The 27,550-nt window shown below is 38.6% G+C and overlaps 1 protein-coding gene across 1 annotated transcript in view; it reads left to right on the top strand.

The window, feature by feature from the left end:
• Nucleotides 1–22,621: 22,621 nt before the first annotated feature.
• The window catches only part of LOC306756909 (neuron navigator 1-like), a 49,051-nt gene continuing 44,122 nt past the window's right edge, over nt 22,622–27,550 (top strand). The window contains 2 exon segments of the mRNA XM_079241842.1: nt 22,622–22,906; nt 22,908–23,604. Of these exon segments, the coding sequence (XP_079097968.1) occupies nt 22,871–22,906; nt 22,908–23,604 (733 nt within the window). The 5' untranslated portion in view covers nt 22,622–22,870.

Genomic DNA, 27,550 nt, shown 5'->3' with positions numbered 1-27,550 from the left:
ACAGTCTGTAATCCCGACTTCAAAGATTAAGTGGAAAAGTGTGTGAATCCATGCTGTCATCATGTCATGGCTCTTGGTTTCCTGAGCTGACACCTCTGAATCGGCTTCCATTTGGCCCAGATTCTGAATGAGGGTCGTGCTGAGGGAGCCGGCGCCCTGTAGGCAGCCAGCTACAAACATGCAGTGACAATTCAAATTAGTCCAGTTCACTGGCTCTCGCTGTGACTCAGGACATTGAGCACCAGGCGGACAAAAATGCATACGCACACTGCCGTTGTGACACGTTAAGAGAGGCGGAGGCAAATAAGAAAACAGAGCAAGAGAAATTTTTATTAATATTCCATCAGTTCGATGGCCCATTTTTAGCTCAGCACTTTAGTTCAGAGAGACTTGGACTGGAATTGTGCCTGTTCCATTTGCATAGCAGTGTGTGCCTGCTGGCTAAGTAGTCGCATCCACAGGAATTAGCTGCAGCATACAGTAGGAACGGTCTGGAGTATTGTTATGCAAGCAGAAAGAGCGCAGCCCCACTTTGATCTTGACGTAAGACAGAGGCTGAGAAGCTTCGGAGCTGGAAGCTGCTGTATGGTGACTTTGCTGATAAATTGCCAACCGGAGAGCAGCACCAGGCTTGGAGCAGCTTTTCTGGTGGAGCAGCAGGTGAAGATGATGCTCATCTCTTATAGAATCCAAATGTTTTGAGCTACCTTTGCACTTGTTTCTGTCTCACCAAGTTCTGTTCTGAGGTAAGAGAGTTTCTTTCCAAGTACCGAGAGCAACTACTAGTCCACACTAGTCAAAGCTGCTTTTTCTAAATAGTATGGATTATAGATAATGTTATTGATCTCAACTTTCCATTCCCAGCAAAGTTGAACATTCCAGTTAAATGTCCTCTCCTAGTACGAGTTAAACGTGTTTATAAGTCCTTTAATAAAAGTAGAAAAATTCCTCCCATTTGGATGAGGGAAAGAGGCAGGGTAGGGTTGCTGAACTCATTGCCAGGAGACTTTATGGACCTGCTCTGGACTTTTATTGCCCAGCCTGGGATGCGGTGTTATGTGCCCAGTAATTGTCTGGGATGTTGTGCTGACTCATACCAGTTTGTGCTACAGGCTAACAATACATCATGTTCTGCATGGTTTCCACAACAGGCTGACCATTCATGCATTGTTATTTGATGTCCTTTTTAAGCAAGAAATCAAACTGAGCTAAAATTTTTGCGGAAACAATTAATTTATTTCATTTGGTCTGTCATCCTTCTTCATATGTTATGTTAAAATGATATTTTCTTTAAAATGCAAATGGTTATATGTTAAATAATAGGGGGAAAGCAAAGTGCCTAAACCTTTTTCCAGTATATTTCTAATGCATATCGTTCAGTTCTTTGTTTTGGTGTATCATTGCTATCTAATGCAAGGAAATGTATTTTTCTTGCTGTTGATGAAAAAAAAAGTGACTGAACACAAGTTAATGCTGTAAAAAATGTGTAGAAAGCAAATTGAGCATTTGTAAATTTTGTTTTGAAATTCAAACCATGATAAAAATTAATTGTTTATTTCAAAATGGTGTTTAGTCACTGTCCTTATAGTTTGTCCTTAAGTAACCTTAAGGACAAACTATAAATGCTTATGCAAGGAATTGTGGTCCATGAATAATTCAGATATTAATTATGTCACACTTTTCATACAAAATAAAATGTAACATTGGGTCTTAAGATCACTTCCCACCTTGCACCACTCCGGCTTTGTTGCACTAGTTTTATTGTGCACAGCATTTCATGTATGGGGTGAAAAAATGGGAAAACTGTTAAAGCTGAAATTTGTGCGAAGAAACACTAAAAGTTGAAAAGTTATTAAATGACTGAAGGGTCTCCATGATATTGCAGTCAGAATGAATATATACTGATATTATAGTACGTCTGTACTGGTCATGTTTTACAATCCTTTGTTGGTATTTGGAATGATATTTAATCATCTTACTGATTAGATAGTATTGCTTAGCAGAAGGATTTTCTATCAGTTTCAGGTGATTTTTTTCAGAGTTTTTTCAGAGACAAAAAAGTTTATTTGTACAGCACATTTCATTTCAAGTTTACATAAAACGTTAAAAGCATTCTATATAATGTAAGTAAAGTATAAAAAGGCTGCAACAAATACAAAACTCATGATAAACCATAAATTAAAATGATTAAAAGCAAAATAAGTTAAATGTGTGAAACAAACCCTATGTCATCTCCACTAAAAACTATTTAATTTCTATTCTCAACCCATTGGCCATTAATACACATAATGCAACACATAAAGTAATTTAATCCTACACCGAGACTCCATGCATGGCCATGGGGATCCCGCTAATGGGGGATGATGTCTTTGCCAATAAGATGGATCAATCATGAATACATCTTGCCATGCTTTTAAACTTTAACTTATTTTGATGCTTTCAGCTCTGGATTTTGGTGTGCAAACACCAAAATGGTGCCCTGTGTGACTCAATATTTATTACAATTGTGAAACGAGACTGCTAGATGTATGATTTTCTATCCGCAGTATATAACACTTCCCACTTTCTGACCTGCTGTTTGCAAATGATTTACATCATCTGACTTTCATCATCCTTTCAGAGAGCGAGCATTGTAGGGATTGTAGTCTCTCTGAGCGACTATACAGTGAATTCAAAACAGATTTTAAAATTAAACCTGTACATAAACAGAGAGATAGAAAACGATTGCACGTACAGATACATTATGTTACAATGCAGTGTTTTTAAAACCAGGAGGTCGTCATGTTTAAAGGGCAATTTTTGTTCTTTTTAAATGTCATGTCTCAATGTCTCTCGAACCCAGCTGCGTCTGTGTGTGTCACACTGTGTGTGTGTGTGTGTGTGGATGTGTGTGTGCTGGCATGTGCATGGTTTGTCTAGTTTGGAAAGTCTAGTCCACCGACATGCTCCAGTGGCTGACATGTTCCACCTTGGCTAAGCCAAAATGACGTGTACCAACCCTGAAAAGCCTGATACATATTTCATTTGTTCCATATAAAGATATTGTATTGTATAATAAGGAGTCTTCAGAGCAAAGCTGGGTTAGTGATCAGGCATAATATGCAGCTGACTCCAATGTTGTGCAGGATCAGACATCATCTCATTTTGATGCTGAGTTTGTTGTAGATGTCAGTTGTGAGTATGTCAGACATGATCTGTTGTGGGTAGAAATGTCAGGAATGAACCACTTTGGTTTGTTTTGTTTTGTTTTTTTGTCTTGTTTACTGGAAAAATGGACAGTCACTGTTAAACAAAAGTGTTTAAGGTTAATATTGTTGTCTACAGTGCTGTGTAAATGATTTAATTGCTTGTCTGTTTGGAACAACAGTATGTCTCCATGATGTGTTGATTGGAAATAAGTGTTCATTTTTGCTTGAAGAGCATCAGACAAGAGATAAATAAATCCTTTTGAACTGGTCTTAGTCAAGTGGAGATGTTCAGTTTATAGTCTTTAAGTCACATTTTATGTCGCTACAAGTATTTTGTAGGCTGAATGACATGTTGCAGCTGCCACACCTCTCTTCTGTTGGCATTTCAGTGCAGTTTGTCCCCCAGTAAACAGACGTTCAACCAGACATTAATGAAAGAGCACGGCAGGCTGCTGGTGTGAACACTGGGAATACACTTGCACATATATAAATATGTATTGAATAGTGCTATAAAATACATATAGTTTCAATGACATATACATTTTGAACATCTGGCAGCACACTTTTGGTTTCATGTACATGACTTGGTATCAGCAGTACCAAGTAAAAACCACTTTAAAACCCAGATGTGTGCAGAACAGTAGGGCTCAGATGATGAAGAGGGTGACGGATGATGTCGTTCCATAAAAAATATTTTACAATTTCAAAGAAAAATAATGTTTGGCTATAACTCCACCAGTGTTATCAAGCTCCCTAAAAAGGGAGGCTAGAATCAGTGGGAATGTGGTCTGTTTCCTGGTCTGAACATTTGGCTCTACAGTGTCAGACTGGGCTCCAAATGCTTAACCTGCTTCAATTATTTAGTTATTTCTCCTCTGGGTACAAATGTCTTACCAAAATGTTGGCTTCTATGGTAAATTGTCAGTGGTGACAGCTGTCAGGAATGAGTCAAGCAGATGTTCGGTCTGTCATATAAAATGCTCCTCTGACTGTTGCAACAGAGAGAAATATGTTTAAGGTTCTTCCGCTTATTTCAAAGCTACAAGTTTATCTTTTTGGCAGTTTGGTACTGCTGCTGTTGGGTATGTCAGTAAGGTACAGTAAGGCTTATAAGCATTAAATGCTTTTTTCAGGCTAAAAAAAATAAATTGCTCTGTAAAAATTTAAGTTTTAGTTATGAAGTTCTCCACTGTATATATATGTATATATATATATATATATACATATATATATACATATTGAGCCTTAGATAGACAGAGTTAAAGACAAAAACAATAAGCCTCTCTTCAGTTGATGTGAACTGAGCGTCAGGGTCAAGATGCTTAAAAATTTTGATCAAAGATTTTCTGGCACATCCAACAAACTGACCACAAAGTGATGATGATCGAGGTGAAAATCTAACATTACTTGAGGCAGTTTATTGTGTCCATCAGAAAGCTTACTACAATTAAAGCCTGTGGTGTTTGGCAAGCCTCTTTAATAAAAGTGTAAAAGCAAATTGTGTTTGCTTATGTATTAGCAAAAACCATTTCTAAGTGTTATTCTAGAATAAGTTGTTTGAGTAAAGTAGTTACCTTGGACTTTACCCCTAACTTTCATAAAACAATCAAAAACATACTATCTGTTCTAATGACCCACTTCCTCAGATCTTGCAAGGATAACTCCCCGTGCTTTGACTCATCATAGAGCTGCAGTATGCAATGAAAATGCTGGGTTTTTTCTGCATGAGCGTCCGTCTACCTCAGAGAGCTGTGTCAGTTGCATAACAGCAGCATGGCTGCAGCAGCAAGCTGTTTCAGTGCACTTCAGGGATTTCACATCAAACTTCCTGCACTGCTTAAGATCTTGTTCTGATCCTTCTGGGCCCATGTCTACTTTTGTTTTCAGGTTGGATGAAATAATTTATGTGAGAACATCACAGTAGCCTGAGATGAAAAATGGCCTCAATGACCCCGTTTAGCTTTAAGGTTTAAAACTCTGCAAGTGTAAAATGTTGATTTTAACTGGTGTAGAGCCAAATTTTAGGCATGTTTAAACAAGTAAACCATTACATGTGCTTGTTTCTTCTCAAAGAAAAGCTTAAAAACTGTATAACTGATAGAAAATGCTTTTCAGATGTGGCTTGACAACAGGCCTCTAATCAATTGCTGTTTTGATTTGGTTACTCTTTTAATATTGACAAGATGGGATGACAGTAAAGGGTTGTTGTAGGGATAGTTAACATGAAGCTCAGTTTGTTTTCATCAAAAAACCAAGCAAATCACACACAAATTTGGCTAATACAATCAAGCTTAAATACACGTTGTAAGACACACAGTCAGGATTTAATTCCTGAGGACTTGAAACCACTTTTGAATCCCCACAGGTACCAGATTAATATGTTGAAATATGGTTCACACAGGCTGTGTTTCCCACTATTTTTTTCTTTAAATATCTACTGTAAGACCCAAAAAATCTAGTGTTGTTGCTTCTCATTTATTTCAGTATAATAATTATAAGAATTGACTTGTGTGTGTGTGTGTTTGTGTTTGTTCCATTTTTCCGATTGCTTTTGTTCTAAGGGTAGCGCTTCCTTGGCATTTTCTTTCTTTCTTTTTTTTATGTTTACCTGTTAAAATGTCAGAATATTGACTTTCTGTGATGGATCAAATGCAGGTGTGGTTAAGATATTTATGTGGCTGGATGATAAAGTAAGGGGCAGTGTGAATTAATGGAGGTCTTTGTAAGGAGCTGTATCAAGAGTAGTAGAACTGAAACTCAGGAAAAGCTAATTGCTAGTTTTTTGTCAGCACGGTTACAGCTAACAAGTGACTGTTTACAGAACAACTTTTTCTTCCTCTTTCAAACACATCTCACAGATGTTAGTGTGTTTGAGCACATCTAGTGAATCCACACAGAATCCTTAACTATGGCCAATTGGTTAGTATAATTTAGTTACATAGGGGAAAAATATAAAATTGGAATGATTAAAAAGATCATCAGACTGTATCAGGAATATCATCTCTGTAATTTAAACTTGAGCTTTGTAAACTATCAAGGAATCAAAGGTTAAAATGAAGTAAAAGGAAATTAGTCACACATGTTTCTCCACAGTGATTAGGAGTACACAAAGCTTGAGTGCTTTACATCTGAAAATCAGGAGTTTTCCATGATTAAGTCCTTTGTGAATGTTTTTTTCTTAAAATGGCCTTATTTATCATTCGCATTAAGTTTTTCAACAGCAATCAGGACTACAGCTGAAGTGGTGTTCAGGGTTTTTAAAATTATGCCATTACTGACCACATTAATCACTTAAAGTGCCTTATGAAGGATAAATCCCTGTAATCAGTGAACAGATTAACTTACTTGCCTTGATGCCTGCTTTTATCTTACAATCTTACATGGAACAAAAAGTACAGTGAGCTTTAAATGAACGCATTGTTTGCATTAGATTGATGCTAATCTTTCATGATGATCAGGCATCACAAGTAAAATGTGAGTGATGAAAATACATAATACACAAATACACAAGCTTCGACATTACACATTCTTTATAGTTATCTATTACACACACACACACACACACACACACACACACACACACACACACACACACACACACACACACGGTGTACATTCACTTTTATTTCCAATAATGTGTCTCTAATGTCAATCATAGCTGGGCTCTCTCTTTTAATCCATCGCACACAGGGGCTTCCTCCTGCTTGTATATGCCCAGAACAAGGAGATGCCCAGAATGGAGTCATGCACAGTACAATGTGTTAAGGGCCTAATCAGTATGAATGCTTTCAATTTTGGTGCAGATTGCATGTATTTCTGCAGAGTTATAAGTAAACTGTTTCATGGCGAGAAGGCTTTTTTCCATGGGTTGCCACGGTAGCACGCTGCCTCCTATTTGAAAGACTTGAATAACTTTTGATCCAAATCTTGTCACAAAGCTTCTAGCTGAATTAAAAGTCAATCGCATGAATCCCCTCAGACTTGTTCGTTCAAATACAATGTGCCAAAATGGAAAAAACTGAATAAAAAAATGGCTATGAACGCCAAGATGGCGGACACCCCGTTGCCATGGCAACATGTGTTTCATTGACTTTGACTTTTGACATTTTGCTTGTCTTGAGGTGTTAGACATGTGTGCTGAATTTTGTTGTCCTACGTCAAAGTAAACATTTTTGACGCAATTCTATGGTGGATTTTTTTTTTTTGTTTCTAGGGGGCGCTGTAGAGCCATTTTTGCATTGAAGTGTATGCGGACCATAGAATATTGCTATTTTCGGCAGGCTTGTGGTGTGTGCCAAGTTTCACAACTTTACAGGAGCTAAGGGGGTCAAATCTGAGTGAGTTGTGCTTAAAACGAGAATAAACATTTGGAAAACAATAAAGCCTGATCTATACTTCGTATAGCTTGGACCCTAATAATCATAGACAGTGTGAAATGTTACAGAGCATGCCAGTTTGAACAGATGTGTTTTAAGCAAGCAGCAACCTACGGCGGTGAACAGTGCAGCCCCCCCCCCTCTCAGCTCTACCTCTTTGCCCATTTTTGTATTTTCCAGGCGAAATGACATGCATGCCCCTGCCAAGAGGCAATGATAGGAACTGCTCACCAAGCTTTAAATCAGCTCTTCAGAAACCTATGGTTGATGTCACGGAGGCTCCGTCCATCTTTTTATATACAGTCCATGGTTTTGAGTTTGGATTTCAACAATTGTATGGAATCAGAGTTACGGGGGTTGGGGGGGAGTGATTCCAGAGATGTGGGGCAGAGCAGCTGAATGCTCTGTTCCCTGTGAGAGCAAGAGGGGCAGAGGTGGTTGATGCTGCGGAGGTGAAAGTATGCTGACTGGGTTTTGTTGTTGATATGTGATGTAAAAGAAAGAGTGCTGTCGAGGATGACACCCAGACTCTACCTGACAAGAGGGGGAGAGGGTGGATTTGGTGCCTATTAATAGCATTTCTGTTTTGCAGTTGTTTAGTTGAATAAAATTTGAGGTGAACCAGGACACAATCTCTTGGAGAAAATCTGTGAGGGAGGATGGTGGGAGGGTGGAGTTCGCCTTGGTAGAATGGTAGAGCTGGTATGCTAAGCTCATTTGCATAGCAATGAAAATGTATGTGATGTTTTCTAAAGATATAACCGAGGGGCAGGAGGTAAATGATGAACAGCAGACGCCCCAGGACAGAGCCCAGGGGCACACCTGTGGTGATTGGAAGTGACCTGGAGGTGGATGTTTTCAATTGGATGAACTGAGTGCGGCCGGAGAGGTACAATTTGACACAGCTGAAGGGGATGTGGGTGTCAAAGGCTGCGCTCAGATCGAGGAGGATCAGGATAGATAGAAGACTGAAATCAGCTGCCAGGAGGAAGTCATTTGTGATTTTGAGTAACACTTATTCAGTTCTATAGAGTGGGCAGAAACCAGATTGAAAATGTTCAGATTGATTGTTGTGGGATAGATGAACTTAGAGCTGAGATGCAACTACTTTTCCAGGATTTTTTAAGTAAATGTGAGATTGGAGATGGGATGGAAGTTGTTGAAATTGTTGGAATCCAAACCAGGTTTCTTAAGCATAGGGGTGATGACAACTGTTTTTAACAATGAGGGAACCAGTCTAGTAGTGAGGGAGGAGTGAATGATGTGCGTAATCAGAGGTGCCAGTGAGGTTGCAGATGCTTTGACAAGGTTGTGATTTTCTTATTAGTTTAGCAATGGCTGTGACAAGGGGAAGAATGAACGCAGAAAGGGAGAGGGAAAGAGGCAGAGGGGGAAATATTGGTGGTGGATTGTGAGAGATCTTCGGAACGAGCTGTTGAGGATATTCTGGATTTTGGAGGTGAAAAATAAATCAAACTGTCACAGAATGCAGAGGAGGCTATGTGTGGAAGAAGTGAGTCAGGTGGTTGGGTGATAGCTTTTAGGACAGAGAAGAGAGCCTTAGTGTCGTCTTCATTGCAATTGATTAAACTGGCACATAGGTGGATTTGGTGTGTTTGCAGCAGTCCTTATAGTGGGTAATATGGTTGTGATACATTTTTTGAGGAACAGTTAAACCAATTTTCCTGTAGAGGCGTTCCAGCTTACATCATTGACTGAGTTGTCTTAGAGCGGGTGTAAACCAGGGTGGAGAGCGGGTGAAAGTCACTGCTCTGGTGTTTAACAAACAGTAGTTGTGTGCCAGGCAAAATGTTTGGAGACCAGTCCATAAATTGCATGTTCATTTGTACCCTTGTGTGTTGTTAAACACTCCGAGCTGACCTCAGTTTGTCTGTCTCCCAACAGAATTCCTCCCTGACAAAGCTAGGACACAGGAGGGAATGTGAAGACCGAGAATCTAGGCCTTTGTGCTATGTATAAAAACTAGATCAGGCCTCATGTAAAACAAGTTAGCGGGGCTGTCCTGAGAGAATTGAATTATGCAGATAATATAAGGTTGCACCCATGAAGTTATCTTTAGGTGCTGAGCTACATTGTAGAAAACAGTTTAAGAACAGACAGAGCACGTGTCCAGAAATACAAAGTTAAGCTGTAACAGCTGTTTTTGTGGTAATTAGGTGCAGCTTTACTAGGCGATATTAGAACCAGATGAAAACATAATTATACATTAAGATTTTAGGTTCTTTCATGTTGACTGCATAATTATTTGTGTATCTATATTTGACTTTCCAAAGTGGATTTGTATAATTTAGCTTTTTATCCTCTGAATATATGATTTGACACTCTGGCACAGCTTCATGGGTTTTTCTGAGCAGTCACAAGACTTTGCCAGTGCAAAGTGATTCTGAACAGACATGTCTTTCTGAAGATGTATGTTTAGTTTAAGCCTCAGGCTTGATTATAGGTTTTAGGAATGAGGCCGTTTTAGCTCCTTGCCAGCTGTCTGGTTTGATGATGGCATGTATAACAACAGAAAAGAGGAGAAACCGACAGAAACATGAGCACCATGTTGGAAAACTATGCATGATGTCACCACAGACTGAAATACGAGTCACTAATAAGTCTGGTCATAATAGGTGAGATGTGTGGGTGAGCTCGGGGTGGAAAGGAAAAACTGGAGTGTCAGGAGAGCTGAAGATGGTTGTTCTGCTTTAGTCTCCTCACTGGATTGTCTTCTACCATCGATTCCCCCCCTCCCCTTGAAATGGCATGTGGGGCTAAATTGTGTTATTGTAAGCTACATCATGCTGTTAAGTGTTGCTCATCTTTCAAGATCAAGTTAGCTGCACTGCACCACACTGTCTCCTTTTCGTCTTTGTTTTCTGAAGGTTTACCAATGTTGGGAATTGATTTCTTCAGGTAAGGTGAAGAAACATATCAGATTTGTATAACTGTTTACACTAACAGGTCTTTTTGGATTTTTCTTGGTTTTATGTGTAAATAAATAATGCTTTGCTCGAATATGACCGTTATTTATATTTATTCCTTTACATACAAAACTTTGTTGGTTAACTCTTTGAGACCTGACCCATGAAATAATGGGAAGAAAAGTTATTTTTATCAAAATGTAAAACCAAAAAAAATTAACTATCTTTTAGGGAAATTTACCATTCATTACCTTGTGATACGGCAACATTCTCCTGGTGTCCATTCAGGGGCAGAAAACAAGAGTCAGATTGTGTTAAACAGGATTTTGAGCAGTGTTTTACCAAATATGTCTAAAAACCTGTATCCTATTTGTCATAGTGAGCCCTTATGGGATAAGTGAGCACAGACATTTTCTTCAGTTATTAGTTATTATCTCTTATTTGTTGCTGACTGTTTTCTCATCTTACACCAGTGTTTCTGTACAGTTGTAGCAGATTATCTAGAATCTGTGGTTAGACAGCATTGTTCTCTATTTGGTGTAGCTTTGTCTTGTCTTTTTGTCTATTTCTTCTTTCCACCCATTTTCTGCCCCCTCCAGGTTGGTCCAGCAACACAATGTAAATTCCTTAAAACAAACATGTATTCAAAATAAATTAGAAATTCAGATTATCAAGGAGATCATTTATATCTATCAAGCTCATTTTGGTAAAGTAACTTTTCTCAGCAGAGCACAGCAGCCAGACCATCATTCTGCTTGTTTAAATCTGGACAAGACAAGTTAAAAAGAAAAATAAAAGAACTAAAACTGAAATATCCTTAATAGATTACCTGTTGAGGACAGTTTTTATATAATTAAGTATTAGTCATATAGAAAACGGAAAAATAAAACAACAAAAAACAATAAAAAGACAACAAAAAAGAAAAAACAAAATACCACACCACCCCCCATATAATCCAACCTTACTATAGCTATATGTCATGTTACACTGCTAGAAAATCAAGACAAGCACAATGTACTGTATGAATGGTTTTTACATTATCTTCTTCAGTTATTTAGGAAGAAATAAAAACAAAAATAAATAAAGTCTTAAAAAAATAAGTAAACAACAAACCCAAATTAGCCTAAAAGCTCTCATTTTAAAGTCTGTAACTTTTTACCACCAACCCTTCCGACCTTTTTGACATTTATTTATTAGTATAATCTGAACTTTCTTTCTATTCTCAGAAAAATATTTACCTTAAGTATGATATTTTCTAAATTCACAAAGTCAAATCAACAATGTGTGTGTCTGTGTGTGTGCATGCCATCCTATGCAGATTTTGGTATGCAGCCTCATAACTGGTAGTCTGTGAACTCCATCTTCACTGTACCCTTCGTGGTGCAACAAGCTTTCATTTGAGATTTATATTGCAGAAAATGCTGCAAAACAGCTGCACATTCCAGAGCGTCTGCTTCATGGAGACAAAGTCTCACTCCACATGACCATCTGACTGATTGTAAGCACGAGGGAGTGAAAGACAAAAGAGGAGAAGATGGTTTGAGGTGAAGGAGCGTTATAACATTATATATCAATTACAGCATCAAAGAAACCTGAGGATTTAAAATCCAGACTAGTCACCAGATCAAATTCCTCCAACAGGACAAACATCCAGATCAAAAACGTGCATGTGATGATGTCTACATGACCTTCAGTTGCACTTTTAAGTAGAGCAGTGACAAGACTGATTATAGGCCGTTAAAAAAAAAAAAAGAAAAATCTTAAGATTAAATAAATCCAAAGCTTTAACTGTGAATTTAAATATTTAATCATTTACTGTTTAAAAAATATGTTTTAAGAAGGAAACAAAAAAAATCAACCAAACACAAAATCAATCAAAAGGCAGCATATGTTTCAACAGCTTTGCCTAATGTATTCTGGGTCCTTTACCCACAACCTCTAGTGTGAAACGTGCTGTGAGGACCAGTGACAGACTGACACCACTTGGCATGTGCAGCAGGAGGACTGCTCCTTTCAGGCCATGCCAACAATGGCTGTCCCCATCACGGCCAGCAGGCAGCACAGCAGCGCCAAGCAGATAACAGTGGGGGCTTCAGCAGTCCCACAACACCACACACTTCATTCAATTATCCTTTCATTTGATTCTTATAAGTCAAAATGACTTTAGTCAGATTCACAGAAATGGAGCACTGCTTTTAAAATCACTAACTTGCATGAGAGAGATAACATGCCCCTTGACATGGAGTTTAACAGAAAGATATTTGTTTTAACGATGCTCTCTGTTCTTCAAATATTAGATTTGCACCTCATTCAGTGGACTGCATCAGCACTAAATGAAAACTTCCAGAAATGTATCCCACTGATAACACTGTTGGAGCCAGTTTGCATTGCACACATCGTCTAGATTCTTTTTGTCTTGTGTATGCCTTTAGTTCAAACTCTGAGGATAATAATGTTTTAAACTTTTGCTTTGTTTTACTCCAAAGCAGCTGGCAGTCTTTAGAGTTTCTTCTTATTGTGGAGTATTGGATCAGTCAGGATAAACTCTGCATTGTGTATTTTTCTTTATTTTTTCTTTAATTTTTTTTTGTCAATAAAACCATTATAAAATATTTAATTGTGTTAATAGAGCAGGACTATTGACCTTTGGCGTATTTTCATACTTTGGTGCCCCCAATGAAGGCTAATATGACATCTATGTTGTCTCCCACCTCTTCTTTAAGTTCTCTCTAGCCAGTAAAAGCCAAATTAATGTTGGCTTTTTACCTGCCAATGTCTTCCTTTAGTTTTTTCACTTCCTTTTGAAATTATGTAGTGTTGCTTTTACATTAGCAATAACATCTTGTATGTGTGTATTTATGTGTGGCTTAAACAAGTCTGAAAACAACGTCTTCCATAAAACATTTAAAGCCAATACCTGCTAACAACCAGAAGGCCTGATTTGATTCCATCCAGTTTCCTGTGAAGTGACTGCAGTACATGTGGTTTAATAGAGTCTCTGATTGTTAGGAAATAGGAACGCCGCATACTGGTGTGACTAAATACTTTTCTTTTTTAAGAGGAGGGCTCTACAGCAGATATCAAAGCTTACATTTTCCTAGTAGAAACACAAAGTTTTTGGTCATATTTCACACAGCAGCTTTAAAACTTGAGTCCTGTTGCTGACATCCATGGTCTGGAAAAAAAAAAAAGACATGCCCGTCTTATTCTTTCTCAATCTCTTAATTTTTATAGCTTCTTACACCAACACACAGGGCAGTGCACCTTCTTTGTGTAGACATATTGCAATTACAGACTTGTCCACTGGGAGGAGGGAGGTGGGTGGTTTCCAGACCAAAGTGTACGGACACCCTCAGAGCTTTGAAAGTATTACTGGTACCACTGGCAGTGGGGTGGGTCGGTGGGTGTGGGGGATTTAATTGAGCATTTTGTTTAAGGGGTTGTGCTCTGGTTTAAGAAAGAATCAATATTCTACTTGTGGCTTTCAAATGGCACGATTGATTATTGGGCATTTTGTTGATTTAAGACAACTAACAAACATACAGTTGCATTAAAAACCATTAAATACTAGTTGTTGCCTGTTTTAAGGTTTTTTTTTTATTTTCTGTATATGTAACTTTATAAAAAGTAGTACATTGCTTGGAGCTGAGGGTATCACAAACCTTTTTTTCTGGGGACTTTATTTATTGTTTATTTATTTAGCTTTATTTAACTAGGAAGTCACATTGAGATCAGAAATCTCTTATACAAGCAAGACCTGTGGAGAGTTTAACTAAAATTCAATTAGCTTGCTCTCAGATTTTATGAAGTTCACATCAATATGATTTTTTTTTTCAGTCGTGTTGAAATGTTGGAGAATTTTCTCAAACAAAAGGACTAAAATTTCATTTTGGTCAGTCTCTCTTGTTGGTTCCCATTTTAGTTGATTATATCTTTTACTCAAAGCATTGAAAACCTAGACCTATTGAAAACCTGTTATTGTTTGTCAAAACTACATACAGGGGTGCCCAAAGTTAGTCCTTTATGTATTCCTCTTTCAACATGACTCAAATGAAATGAATCCAATAGCCAATGGATTTCTGCCCAATGACTCTTTAATTTGAGTCAGGTGTGTCTGAGCAGAGATACATGGAAAACCTGCAGTATTGTGACCCAGAGGACCAGAGATGGACACCCCTGTACTACATGGAGACATTTGCAAAGTTTGCACATTGACTGCTACAATAAATCCTCCCTTTTACTGTACCTGTCCAGTTTTTTTGTCGATCATCCTCTAAAGCTGCTTGTAGTTTTCATCTGAAGAATGGGAAATAAAGTTTAATTGTCACACCACATTTGATTTTATTTATTTTGCTGTTGTCTTTTCCAGATCTCAGTTCAGTGACTGTCATCAACCATGAGCACTAGAGCTGACATCAAAGTCATGTCTCAGAGCCAGAGTGACGCAAATGTCAGCTCGAGTTCACCTTTACCTCAGAGCATGATGCCGCTCCCAAAGATGGACTCCAAACCACAGTACGGCGGCCTCCCCAATCCGACAGTACAGTATCAGCACTGTACCAAGCGACAGGCTGCATATTCTTCCTCATCTGCTTCCTCGGGCTCTGTAGACCTGCTGAAAGGTGCAGCTTTAAAGAACCACCTCCTGCAACACAAGACTAGCATGTACTCTCACAGAGGTCCAGCATCTACAGAAAGAACTGATGGAACGTGTTCTGCATACAGCAGCCCTCAGATACCAAAGAGGGAAGTTCCACGCTCGAAAGACACTTTAGACCTCCGAAACAGTGCACTGACGCAGAAGGCTTTAAGAGACCTGCAGTTAAGGAGAAACACCAACAAAAATTGGACTTTTGGGAAGTATCGTCTAAGAAATGTGGATAATTCACAAGAAGGTAACGCCTTACGCCGACTGTCAGCCAATGCTCAGTCAGGCCACGGTCGAGGACGTCTCTTCTATACTAAAGGAACCAATGGGAATGAGACATCCAGAGTGTCTTTGGCTGGGCTGGAGAACTTCCAAAAGGAGTTCAGGAGTGTCTCAAACCAGGGTCTGGGAGCTTCCCTAGAAGACAGGCTTGGTAACAAATCGAAATGTCCTTATCAGACTATAAACATGGTACGTAGAGGGAGCGCGCCTGGAAAAATCAACATGGCTGCTGTTGCTCCCTTCAGGTTCAGGTGAGGGCAGTGTTTCCCCTATTAAGATGAAAACATAACAAGACTGTTTATTTATAGACACAGTTGGAAGTGATGCAGCCACACAGCAGCATATCTATGTTTAAAACTTAATTTTACTGTTTTTTTTTTTTTGGTTTTTTTTTTTGTTAAATTATTTGTCATCTGCTTAAGGTTTCAGGTCAGTGAGGACACAGATGCCACCCTAGATGATTTGAGTGACTGCTCCTCTGACTCAATGGAAGTCTGTTGTGATGATTTAGGTGAGTTTGCTTCCTATGATCTTTCCATTATGGGAATATAAGGTACCAGAGAGACCTTAAAGCAGCTGCTGCTGATCTAAAAAGTGTGTGTGGAACAAAAAACCTTTTAACTTTAGGTTTTTTTAACATAAAAAGTCTTCCTCTGGCTTTAATAATTTTGAGAAAATAATCATTAGAAGGAGCTTAAAAAATAATTAACAAAGAAATTCCTTGCCTTAGTCATTCACAACTAAAGATCCCCTAAAAGTGCAATGTGGGATCTTTACAAACAATGTTGCATGTGATTTCCCATTGCTCTCATAACCTCCCTCAAAGTATAGAAATAAACTCAAAGATCTTTTAAGAAAAGCTTTAAAAAGATCTTTTGAGTCTATGAAGCAAAGACGTTAGCAGGCAGTGCTCTAAATCCACAAGTGAGGAATAACATGAGGTAATATCAGATGATTATCATTCAGTCAGTCCATGAACTCTCCACTCCACCCTCTGGCTGTTAAAAAAAACTTTCTTTCCTCTTCCCGTTGTCATCCCTTTTAGTTAATAAAACAAAACTCAGACTCCGACAGTTCACTGAGGTCAGCCAGCAAAACACTGTTGTTACATTTTTGTTACATTGCTTCCTGTTGCACCCAAACTTTAACAAGGCTGACTGTTGACGCTGGACTCAATTCAGCGTGGCAGTTGTTTTCACCGAGTCGGCTGCCAACTCGCAACGTCAGTTTCACACCATGTCCACCACCTGTTATGTGCATCAGGATTTCCTGAAGTTCTTCATTTCGGTTTTAACGTGCATGAGGGAAAACAGTCTTTCGGCTGAGAGCTCAGTACTCTTAATACAGCAGTTTCTGGTTTTTATTTTATTTTATTCTGATCTGCATTCATTCAAATTTCTTCATGTCATCGCTGTGTAAAGCATTAAAAGCTGAATTTTATGTTTGTCCTGAAATCTGCAACAAGTCAGTGCCACACAAATGCTTTTGCTTATGCTTGGAGAATAAAATACAAACAGGACAGGCTGTGCACAGACATACAACACTTTTCACAACACTTCATATTTGACTACTTTTATGGAACATAAAGAATGTCTCTTGATGAGGGCAAATAACGTTTACAGATGCAACCACAACACTCCAATCAATTAAAGCCAGTTAGAGGCATAGCGAGGTTAAATCTTGACTACAAATAAGGAATATTGATTTCAGCTGGTGTGGGGATGTTGATGACTCTGTGATAATGGCTTTAGTCACTGAACAGAATTACTATGTTTTGAACTGATTGGTGTTTTTCATCCAGGAACTTTATTGTTTCGTATGAATTCCAGCTGTCAACTAACAACGTATCTCTCATGTTAGCTCTGGGCTAAATCACTTGACACAAAAAAAGGTTTCTGTCATAAGTAAACCAGGTACTTAATTCCAAATTTCATATTGAAATAATTGTAAAGGATAAGGTGGAGTTTTATGAGAAGTAAGGTTATAAACATTGGATTCATTCTCTGAGTGACATCAGTGTAGATGTGAAAATTGGGCTTTATACTTTTTTTTTTTTTCCACAAATTTTATACTTAACAAATTAGAGGAAAGCGATGTAGAATATTAGTACTTAGCCTTTCAGACTGTCCTTGCTGTCCATCTATTTAAAGCATTGCTACATTAACTGTACGGGAAAATAGGATATTTTAAACTATTGTTTTTTTTTTGTTTTATCATAAAAATATCAATATTTCTTTTTATTTAATGTTGAAGCATCATTTTTCAGGAAACTTTAAATGATTTACTAACTAGAAAAAAAATACATTTCTTTGACACTTTTCTCAATTTGTTCTCATGGGAGACTGAAAAGCCCTCAGCTGTCATTGCAACATCATGTGGAAGTCAGATGTGCAGCGTGGTCCATAACGAAAAAGAAATCAGACGAATGAATTCTGTTTTTCGTTCTGGGATAGAAATGACCTCTTGCTCCACAAAACCTCATGGGAGGCAAAGCAGGACAAATACAGCTGTTGCACAGATAAAATTATTCACTTACAGCCAAGAGAGATATATTGAGGTGTTTTGTTGTTTAATTCAATTCAATTCAATTCAATTCAATTCAATTCAATTCAATTCAATTCAATTCATTCAATATCTCTTATCTGTCCAGTATATTGTTCTCATAGTCTCAAGCTAGTTGGCTGGTGTAGTGTTATGTCGACATAGTGTCTGGCCAAAGACCGTGGCTAAAAATGAGAAGAAACAAAAAGATCTGCAGGAAGAAATACTTCTAGTAAACCATATGAAATCACTAAGACGTTCTGCATGTTTTTTTTATTTTATTTATTTTTTATTCCAGTTGATATCTTAGATAATAAATCTTCTTGAAAATTTGATGTAACCATAATCAATTATTTAAAGGATTTGGAGTTTCACAAATTTTGCAATAAATCACTGAAACACTAAATGCTACTTGTTATGTTATGTAAAATTTTAAGTAATGTATAGCATAATTAGTTCATTAAAATCTCATTTGGCTTGTGTTACATATGGTTTAACAGCTATTCTGTCAGCAGTTCTGTATAAAATAGCAACATCGTTTTCAAATATTTAATTACACACATGATATGTTTTGACTGACATGTCTGGTGTATTTATTGATGCTGATGACCTCAGCATCGGTTAATGACAGAAACCTCTAAGTGATATTTTAATTAAGCAAATGGCCGAGGGATGAGATCCTGTAGCCGGTCTCCTCTGGGAGACCAATAACAGAATGTTTCTCCACCTAGGATGGACAGATGCAGACTAAAAGACTGAATAGTTTGATGGGAGTATCATCTTTCACCTCCTGTCTGGGACTTCCTCTGGCCTCTGCTGGGCAGACCAAAGGGATGCTTAAATTCTGTTTTTAACTGCAGAGCAAAGATCTTTCACAGTAAGCTGTCATCAAGTTTCAACTACAAACTAGCTGAAAGACAAAATATAAACTCGTTGCATCTACAGTTCCACAAAGCTAAAACACAAAGGCTCAAACAGGATATCTGGTGTGAAATGCTCCTTTTAAAAGTTTTATCAAGTTATCAGGTTTAATCACTTACAGATGTTTTTACTTACCTTTGCTGTTTTCATGCAGCTTGAGCCCAGTATGAACACATTGGCTTGGCACATGAAGGGAACTTCAGTGTAAAATAAAAAAAGCATGCAAAGACTCGTGAGTCTTCAACCCTCCGGCTGCTCGGGTTACAGACAGAAGAAAGATCTTGTTAGAGCTGCTTTTACACACTTTTGCATTTTATTATCATGTGATTTTAACTGTTGGCTATGCATAAAACTGCTTTACCATAGTTTTATGTGGTAAAATTAAATTGACAATGCATCAAATGTAGATGCACATTTTTGTCAAGTGTTTCTTTTTTACAGGTGAGTAGTTTCAGCATCCTTCAGAACTTCAAACCTTTCTTGTGAATTCTGATTATATTTCTCCTTCTTCTTAAGTAATGTGTACTGTCTATGATTTTGAAATCATGGCTCTGCTGAGACTGAGCCACTGAACAAGAGAATCCTTGTTATTCTTGTTACTGAAGGTGCAGCATCCAGTCAAAGCCCAGTAAAACCTGTTTTACATTTCAGTTAGTTTTTTATGGTCATAAGGTGCTTTTTCCTACCAGTAAAAAAAAAAAAAAATTTAAAACGGTTGTTTAGAAGGAACTGATCATATAGTAAAAACCTAATGACACAGAAGTTAATATACTAGTATCAACTCAGATAACTACGCTTGTTATTTTTTGTTAACCTGTTTAAACTGAGTTGTGAAATTGGACTAGTTTTGGACCCATCCACTGTGTCGCTGTACATTCATTATGCTTCCATATGTGAGACAACTGACCAGAAGACCTGATAAAAGTCATGTGTAAATAGAAAACAATACTAGACAATCTGCAACCAAGTAAAAGTGATCAGAGACACAGTTTTAGCAAAAGTCAGAGGGTACACAGTGTTTCAATGTCCTACGAATCAGAGCTGGTGTGGTTTATTTCCTAAAACAGGCCCATGGGCAAGTGTCCTAGACCTTTTGCAGTAGTCATCAATAAAAAAATGAATATTTTTATTATGGCTTATTTACAGAAACACCTCTATAAATGCTAGCCAAGGAAAAATGCTTTAAATTTTTAAATGAAATAAATGAGATGGAAGTGAAAGTGAAGTGAAGACTTGTTGCACTACTGGAATCCAGAAGGAAATGATAAATAAATGAATAAGAATTTGCAACTCCTTCAGCAATGCCATAAGAGAACAGTAAACCAGCAAGAGAGATTTAAGCATTACTCTGCTGGCAAAAAACAAAAGTATACATGAAAAACTATTAAGAAATTTCAATCAAGAGTTTTTAATATAATAAATTTAAACTATTAATTTTTGTATGTAAATAAGAGTTTATACTGTTCAGCTTCAGTGCTGTACAATTATTGAGACCTGACAGAATTTTGACTTGTAACACTACAGTAACATTGTCTGTTTAGTATTGTTACCATCCTGCAGAATGAATTTGGGACAGTGGTAGCATTGTGCTTGTAACATTGTTCCTCTTTGTGGTTTTCCCCCTTAAAGCACATGTGGAGGTCTCCCTAATGTTGTTGAGCCCATTGCGTCATAGCAGCTGAGCAGCACGAAAATGATTAAAAATGCTGACAAGGGAAATTCACAACAGGCAGCTGCGAAAGCAGTCAATCAGATGACCAGCTGGAGAATGTGAATTAGCTCCACCTTCATCTCTCCTGAGAACAGCAAGTTGTACAAAACAAGCACAACATTTAAAAGAAACTTGGTGCGTTTCTTCTGCTTTAAACTTGCATTAGCCTGGACACATTTTATTAAGATAAGAAAAGATAGAAATTGGTATGAACACAAAAATAATGCTTTTTATAAGGCAGAAACTAGTGTTCTGTCACTGTGATACAACCAGTATGTGTAAGACTAGCAGGAATTTGTTCTCCTTCTATTCATGAAGAGTCCCTCTCATCCTGAAACAAACCAGCTCTTCTTTACATGACGAAAGTAAGGTCACCATCAGAGATATGGAGTCAGCTGGGAAGCAACCTCATGACGATGAGGAACAACTGTTGGTATTGTTTCCACAAGCTAATTGGCAGATCTTAGCATTTCTGGTCTGTGAGTAGCTCCAAGTGCCCCCAAAAGCTAATAAAAGGGGCAGCGGAGTGTGTTGCAAACACACTGTGAGAGTTAGAGAAGTCCATTCAAGACATTGTAGCCAACGGCTCAGTCATTCAGGGGATTTTTGCAGCATGCAGCTTAGACTTATTTACATATGCTGGCTTGTTGAAAAGGAGTGTTTAATTGTTAATATGGGCAACCAAACATAAAATCACTGGATTTTAAAATATTTTAAGAAAATATATGGTCTGACCACACAATAGTATAAGGGGTTTGCCACATTAACCTTGATATACAGCTGTTTGTGCAAAGCAATGACGCCTGGGGCAGATAATATGCAGCCAAAAAGAGAGGGTGGTTTCCATGGAGCAACCCTGCATGAAACGACTGCAGAGCCACCCGAATCCTCCTGAGACGCTATGTGGAATATTTTAAGTAGATGATCACTTTCGTCTCAGCAAGCATAAGCTAATGTGACTGGATTTTTCGATGCATCATAGTACCTGAGTATGTGTGTGGAAATGTGTATGTGTTCTGGGTGTGTTTCTTGCCTATACATGTAGATATTCCCCAGCCTGCTGAAATGAAATCATCTATTTGGCATACACACACACACACATATATATATTCATATATATATATTCATTCATTCATTTTCCGAACCGCTTATTCCAATTCAGGGTCGCGGGGAAGCTGGAGCCTATCCCAGCTGGCTTTGGGCGACAGGCAGGGTACACCCTGGACAGCTTGCCAGTCCATCGCAGGGCCACACACAGAGAGATGAACAACCACACTCATGCTCACACTCACTCCTAGGGGCAATTTAGAGTAACCAATTAACCTATCATGCATGTCTTTGGATGGTGGGAGGAAGCTGGAGTACCCGGAGAGAACCCACGCATACACGGGGAGAACATGCAAACTCCACACAGAAAGGCCACTGACCAAACCAGCCAAGGATTGAACCAGCAACCTTCTTGCTGTGAGGCCACAGTGCTAACCACTGCACCACCGTGCAGCCCTTTTTTATATATATATATATATATATATATATATATATATATATATATATATATATATATATATATATATATATATATATATATATATATATATATATATATATATATATATATATATGCTTTAGTACAAATCTGAATGCATATTGCTTCATATTAATATTCATATTAATAACTCATCCATCAACAATTCATCCATCAAGATTATTGAAAAGTGAACAGTGGATATGAATGGGGGAGGGGGAAGAACAAAGGAATCAGAGGATGGTGGAAAACGTGGTGTGTAAAAGGCTGATTACACCTTTTACAAAAAAAAAAAAAAAAGCTTGTCGTTTTTATGCATTGGGCATATTCTGTTGAGACACAGTAAAGCATCTTTAAATGAACAAAAAATGACAGGAGGAGGAGGGAGGATGAAGGCGGAGGCGAGGGAGAGGCAGCAGAAAGCAGGGGGAGGAGGGAGCGCTGTTGCGTCTGCCACCGCTGTCATTCGGCAGCAGGAGGTTGTGCAGAAGGGAGGAGAGTGGAAAAAACGGAGGAGAGGAGGACAGAAGGGAAGGAGAAAGAGAGAGAGAGGAAGCGCCCGGGCAGCACTGCAACAGCAGCAGCTGCAGCAGCCCGTCAGGAAAAGAGCAGACAGGAGGCAGAGAGAAGAAAGGAAAGGCTGCAAGATTGCCTTGAAAGAAGCATTTTCACGCAGGGAAAAAGGGATTTAAGAAGGCAAGTCTGTTTTCTCCCTCCTGATGTTTTGTTTCAATGGCATCATGCAGGAGGCATGCTTGGAAATAGTGTGAAAGGCAGAGAAGGAGATTTTTAAGATGGAAAGGACGGATAGCACCAAGGCATACGGCCAAGCAGATGGCAAAGGAGTTGGTATGGCAGCTAAAAGGGCCAAGTCTGGAGTGCCCCAGAGCACACAGCGGGGCGAATTAAGGGTTTACCGGGCAGGTAGCTCTGAGGGCCGGCTACCAGTGCCATCCAGTCTCCGCAAGCAACGGTCTATGACAAACCTGGCTGTACTCACTGACGCTGAGAAGAAGCTACACCTTTATGAACCAAAGTGGTGTGATGACATGGCCAAGCCTGGAGCAGGGCAGAGCAAGACAAGCAAGCCAAAGACCGCAGGGGGTGGCAGCGGGGCCGGAGGGGGTGCCCCCCTCTCTCGAAACCTTTCCAAATCTGAACATTCACTGTTTCAGGGCAAACCCAAGCCCTTCAGCCCTCTGGCTGCTCCCTCTGCTCTGAGCAAGCAGAGTCGTATACCTCGTGGTCCTTACGCGGAAGTGAAGCCTTTGAGCAAGGCACCTGAGGATGGAAAGTCAGATGACGAGATCCTTTCAAGCAAAGTGAAGGCCAATGCAAAGAAAACTGTTGCTGGAGCTACGGGTGAGTCCAGTTCCAAAGGTCAAGGAGAGGAAGGTGGAGATAAACCCTTCCTGAAGGTGGACCCGGAGCTGGTGGTGACTGTCCTGGGCGACCTGGAGCAGCTGCTCTTCAGTCAGATTTTGGGTAAGTACAGCAGACCTTCAGACCCTACAGAATAACTGAGGAGATGCTACAAGCCAAAGCTCTGCTAGCACAGTCAATGCCACGCCCCCCTTTGATGCTGCTACCATGGAGCACCTGCTTTCTGCTGCAGATCTAGATTCTCCCTACATGGATTCAGTGAACAGAGAATTCTTTTTTTTTTCACAAAAGAAAGATACTTGTACTTGCAAAGCATGCTGCTCCTCTCACATTTTACCTGAAAGCAGTCCCAGTTATGATATTTCAGAACATATGAAACATGCCAACCAATTTGTGTTGTATATACACACACACACATATATAGCTGAACGTATTTACCTCTGTTTGATGCTGTGGGGGGTTATAATGTGAAATGTGCCTGCATGCCATCACAACATTACCGGTTCGTTGCATGCAGCCTGTGGGAGGTTGTGGATTATTAGCAGCAGATTGATCGCTTTTATAAAGCTGTCATTGCTGGAACATTTGCCGACACACTCAGACCTCCATCCTGTGCTCCATGCATGCTTCCAAAAACCAGGACAAGGAATGACAGCATGCCATATTGAGTTCCTTCTAGCCATCGAAGCACACATTTATCCTCCTCCTAGCTCCATTCATCTGCAGAGCTCAGACAGATGGTTTACACCCTGTGTACAACTATGATGGCAAAGGCAAAGAAAATGGCTTTCTTGCTGGAGGCGTAGGCTAGGTTTAGTAAAAGGATGGGCATAATGAATGTAATGGACATACACAAGTTTTTGGTATTTAGGTGCATGTGCAGTAATCACATGGCAGAACAAAGGATCATTATCTCTTTTAAGTAGTTAAAACTAAAGCTTGCATTCATCCAGTTTTTAAGTCCAGAATTCCACCCAGTGTTTCCTGGAAAGGTTGTGTTTCAACTTGTACTTTAGTCATTTTACTGTTAAGACCTTATTTCTGCTGATGACTTATAGCCAGCTTGTTGCTTTGCAGAGACTGCACCATTTATTTGAACATGTTAACATTCACTTAATGTCATCAGGAGAAAATGTGTCCTGTTGCATTTTAATGAAGACATCTGGGACAATTTGATCTGCTATCCCTGTTTCATCATTCATGTTTGTCACATATAACATGCAGGAAAATAAGAACTGTAAAGCACACAGGACAGATGGCAGCACCAACACTGTAATAGCCTATGTGTGAAGTGAGCGTGGAACCAAACCCAAAATTGCTAAGAATCTTGTCCACATCCCTTTCAGCTGCGCAGTACTGGCTGGTGCACTTTTTTCCCATGTCGGGTTTAATATCTTCCTGAATTACTTATCATAATTTAAAATTAATATCCTATGGGGGCCTTTGTCTCAAGTCAAGTGTTTAGTGTTTGTTGAAAGTAAAAAAAAAAAAAAAAAAAAAAAGTGGTTGTGATGGAAAGACTTAGAAATAGCAACACTATTCACTGGTGTCCATTGATGTGTAAGATACTGAGAAAAATGCACATACTGTCAAAAAAAAGGATCTGTGGTAGAGACAGAGACATGCAAACAAATCCTTCCTATGCTTCCACACTGAACAGATTATTACTACTGTAAATAGAGCTTTTTGTTTTCAGTAGATTTAAGGCATGGTCAATACTGTACGTTGAGCCAGTTCTACAGCACATCTCATTATCCCTAAAAAGATGCTTTTACATCTGAGCATAGCAGGGCTCTTTATTAGACAACACTACACTGAGAATGACCAATTTAGTGGGCTTGTTATCAAACTGTCTATGTAACTTTGGCTCATTGTAACGCTGGAACATTAATCTTTGTACTAAGGGATAAGGTTAAAATCTTTGTTTAGGATCAAAATGTTGGAAGATTTTTTTTGCTTAATTTTGTGTGATGATGAGTGGAAATATCAGCTTAATCTTTGTCAGTTTTCTGGGTTGTTATGTTCCAACTCAGTAGCTTAAAATTGTTTTCAGACTGAACAAGGACCCTGAAAAACTGTTTCCTTATCATTAAGATAATAAACTCAGGGAAGGCACAGACAACTCTTGTAGCCATAAACATGATGAGCAAACCTCATTTCATCATAACTGAATGGGAGCTGTCAAGTCATATGAACACAAATATTACAATGGCCTGCAGCCATGACAGTGGAAGGTGAATGGGTGAGGATGTGGTCATAGTCAGCATGGGTCAGACATATTCACTGTTACATAATGAATAAAATGAAGATAAAATGATAAATACCATTTGAGTACTACATTTTGAAAAAAGGCTCAAATATCCCTAAAAAGTTTTTACACTCTCGTGAGGTTGTTTTTCAGATTTTTTGATGCAGACGCATATTACAAAAGTGTAATGGAAACACTTTTTTCGCCATTACGTGTCTTCGTATGTGACAGTGTGGGAGCAGTGACCAGTTCATTTCTGGTAAAGATGTATAAAAGAAACAAAAGCAAATTTTCAAGTTTTAGAAACAAAATGAGGGAGAAAAGCTTTGAAAAGCTGTAGCAAATGCTCCGCAGCAACTAGAACAACCCAAAATAACGCTACGTGGCTACCTTGCATAAGTCGCAATTCTTGTAATATCTTGTGAGACGGATAAGATTTTACGAGAACTGAGGCTTATGTTCCAAATGGAAACACCTGCAAATTGCAATTGTTGTTTCTTTGCTTTTACTTTGCAAAAAAAAAAATAAAAAATTAAATGGAAACATGGCAACTCCTTTGTGTGGGGTCATTATAGTTCACTAGTCTGTTTCCAACAAACTGCATCGGAAATGAACTGTTCCGTTCATGGTGAAAGATCAGTTGGTCTCTATTCCAAGAATCTCATGGCAAATTTATGCAAAAAGTAGGATTCCTAAAGCTGAATAACAGCCTCTCTCTTTAAGAAATGTACGTTTGTAAATGTCCTTTTCTGCTTCAACTTCTGATGCCACTGGTACTTGATAGAATTTGGGAAAGAAATAGATCGTACGTCTCCAGTGCATGTTTGCTCTCATACCTTTTTTATGAACTTATAAAAATTCATAGTTGCTGGTTCTGTCAGTAAACATCTTGACTGTTTTTGAAAACATCTCAGTGATTTTGTGCAACATGCAGGACCTGTAATACTGACCATTTTTGTTTGCATTGTAACTCATAGTGTGAGTTGTATGTTTTCTGGAATGAAGATAACCATGCCTTAGTTTGCCTCAACAGCATGTGAACCACCTTCTGAAGCCGTAATCATTTGCAGGATCTGCTTTGGTATTCTGTCTGAGTTTTCCTTTTCTAACACAGGCATTACTGCAATGCAGGGCTCCAGAATATCACCAGCTGCTACACAGGAACACTGAATGCTTCAAACAGGATATACTCAAAACAGATGTGTCTCTTATATCCAGTATTCCAAGATGGACATATTTACGGTGGCCCTGAAGTGTCACAACACAATTATCCACAACGGAAGGGGTATTTCTTTTTAACATTTTTTTTTCTCGGGACCACTGCAATGGAATTTACATTACCTGAAGTGAGCAGTGACGTATGTAACATCACAGGAAGTCAGTCTGTTTTCAGTCCTTAGAAATTATAAGGACCTTTAACTTTGATTCTACAAGTCCATGGAAGTTTATTAGAGGACTGGCAATGGTTTTGAAAACCTATTTCATTTTGATAAAAAAAAATCTCAGTTTTTCTCTGTTAATCCCTTGGTACCAGACATCACCAATGCTGGACCGGTTAAGGTACAATAGCATCTAAGCTAGCATTAGCCCACAGGTTATATCGAAGTAAAAAGTTAAAACGCTCTTCCTTAATGTTAATGAACTCAGACTTACCTCTATTTTGGGCCTGTTTTCCCCTTCTCTTCCTTCCTTTGTTTTCTGTGAGCAGCACCTGATGGCTTGCATTGTCTTTTCATTATAAACTTTTAAAAAAATTATTTTATTGTTGTTGGAAACACACAAAAAGGTAGTGTCCACATC

This window comes from Telmatherina bonti (genome assembly GCF_933228915.1).
Source record: "Telmatherina bonti genome assembly, chromosome: 6".
NCBI lineage: Eukaryota > Metazoa > Chordata > Actinopteri > Atheriniformes > Telmatherinidae > Telmatherina > Telmatherina bonti.
The sequence above is the reverse complement of the archived record's forward strand: the minus strand, read 5'-3'. Positions and strand labels throughout refer to the sequence as shown.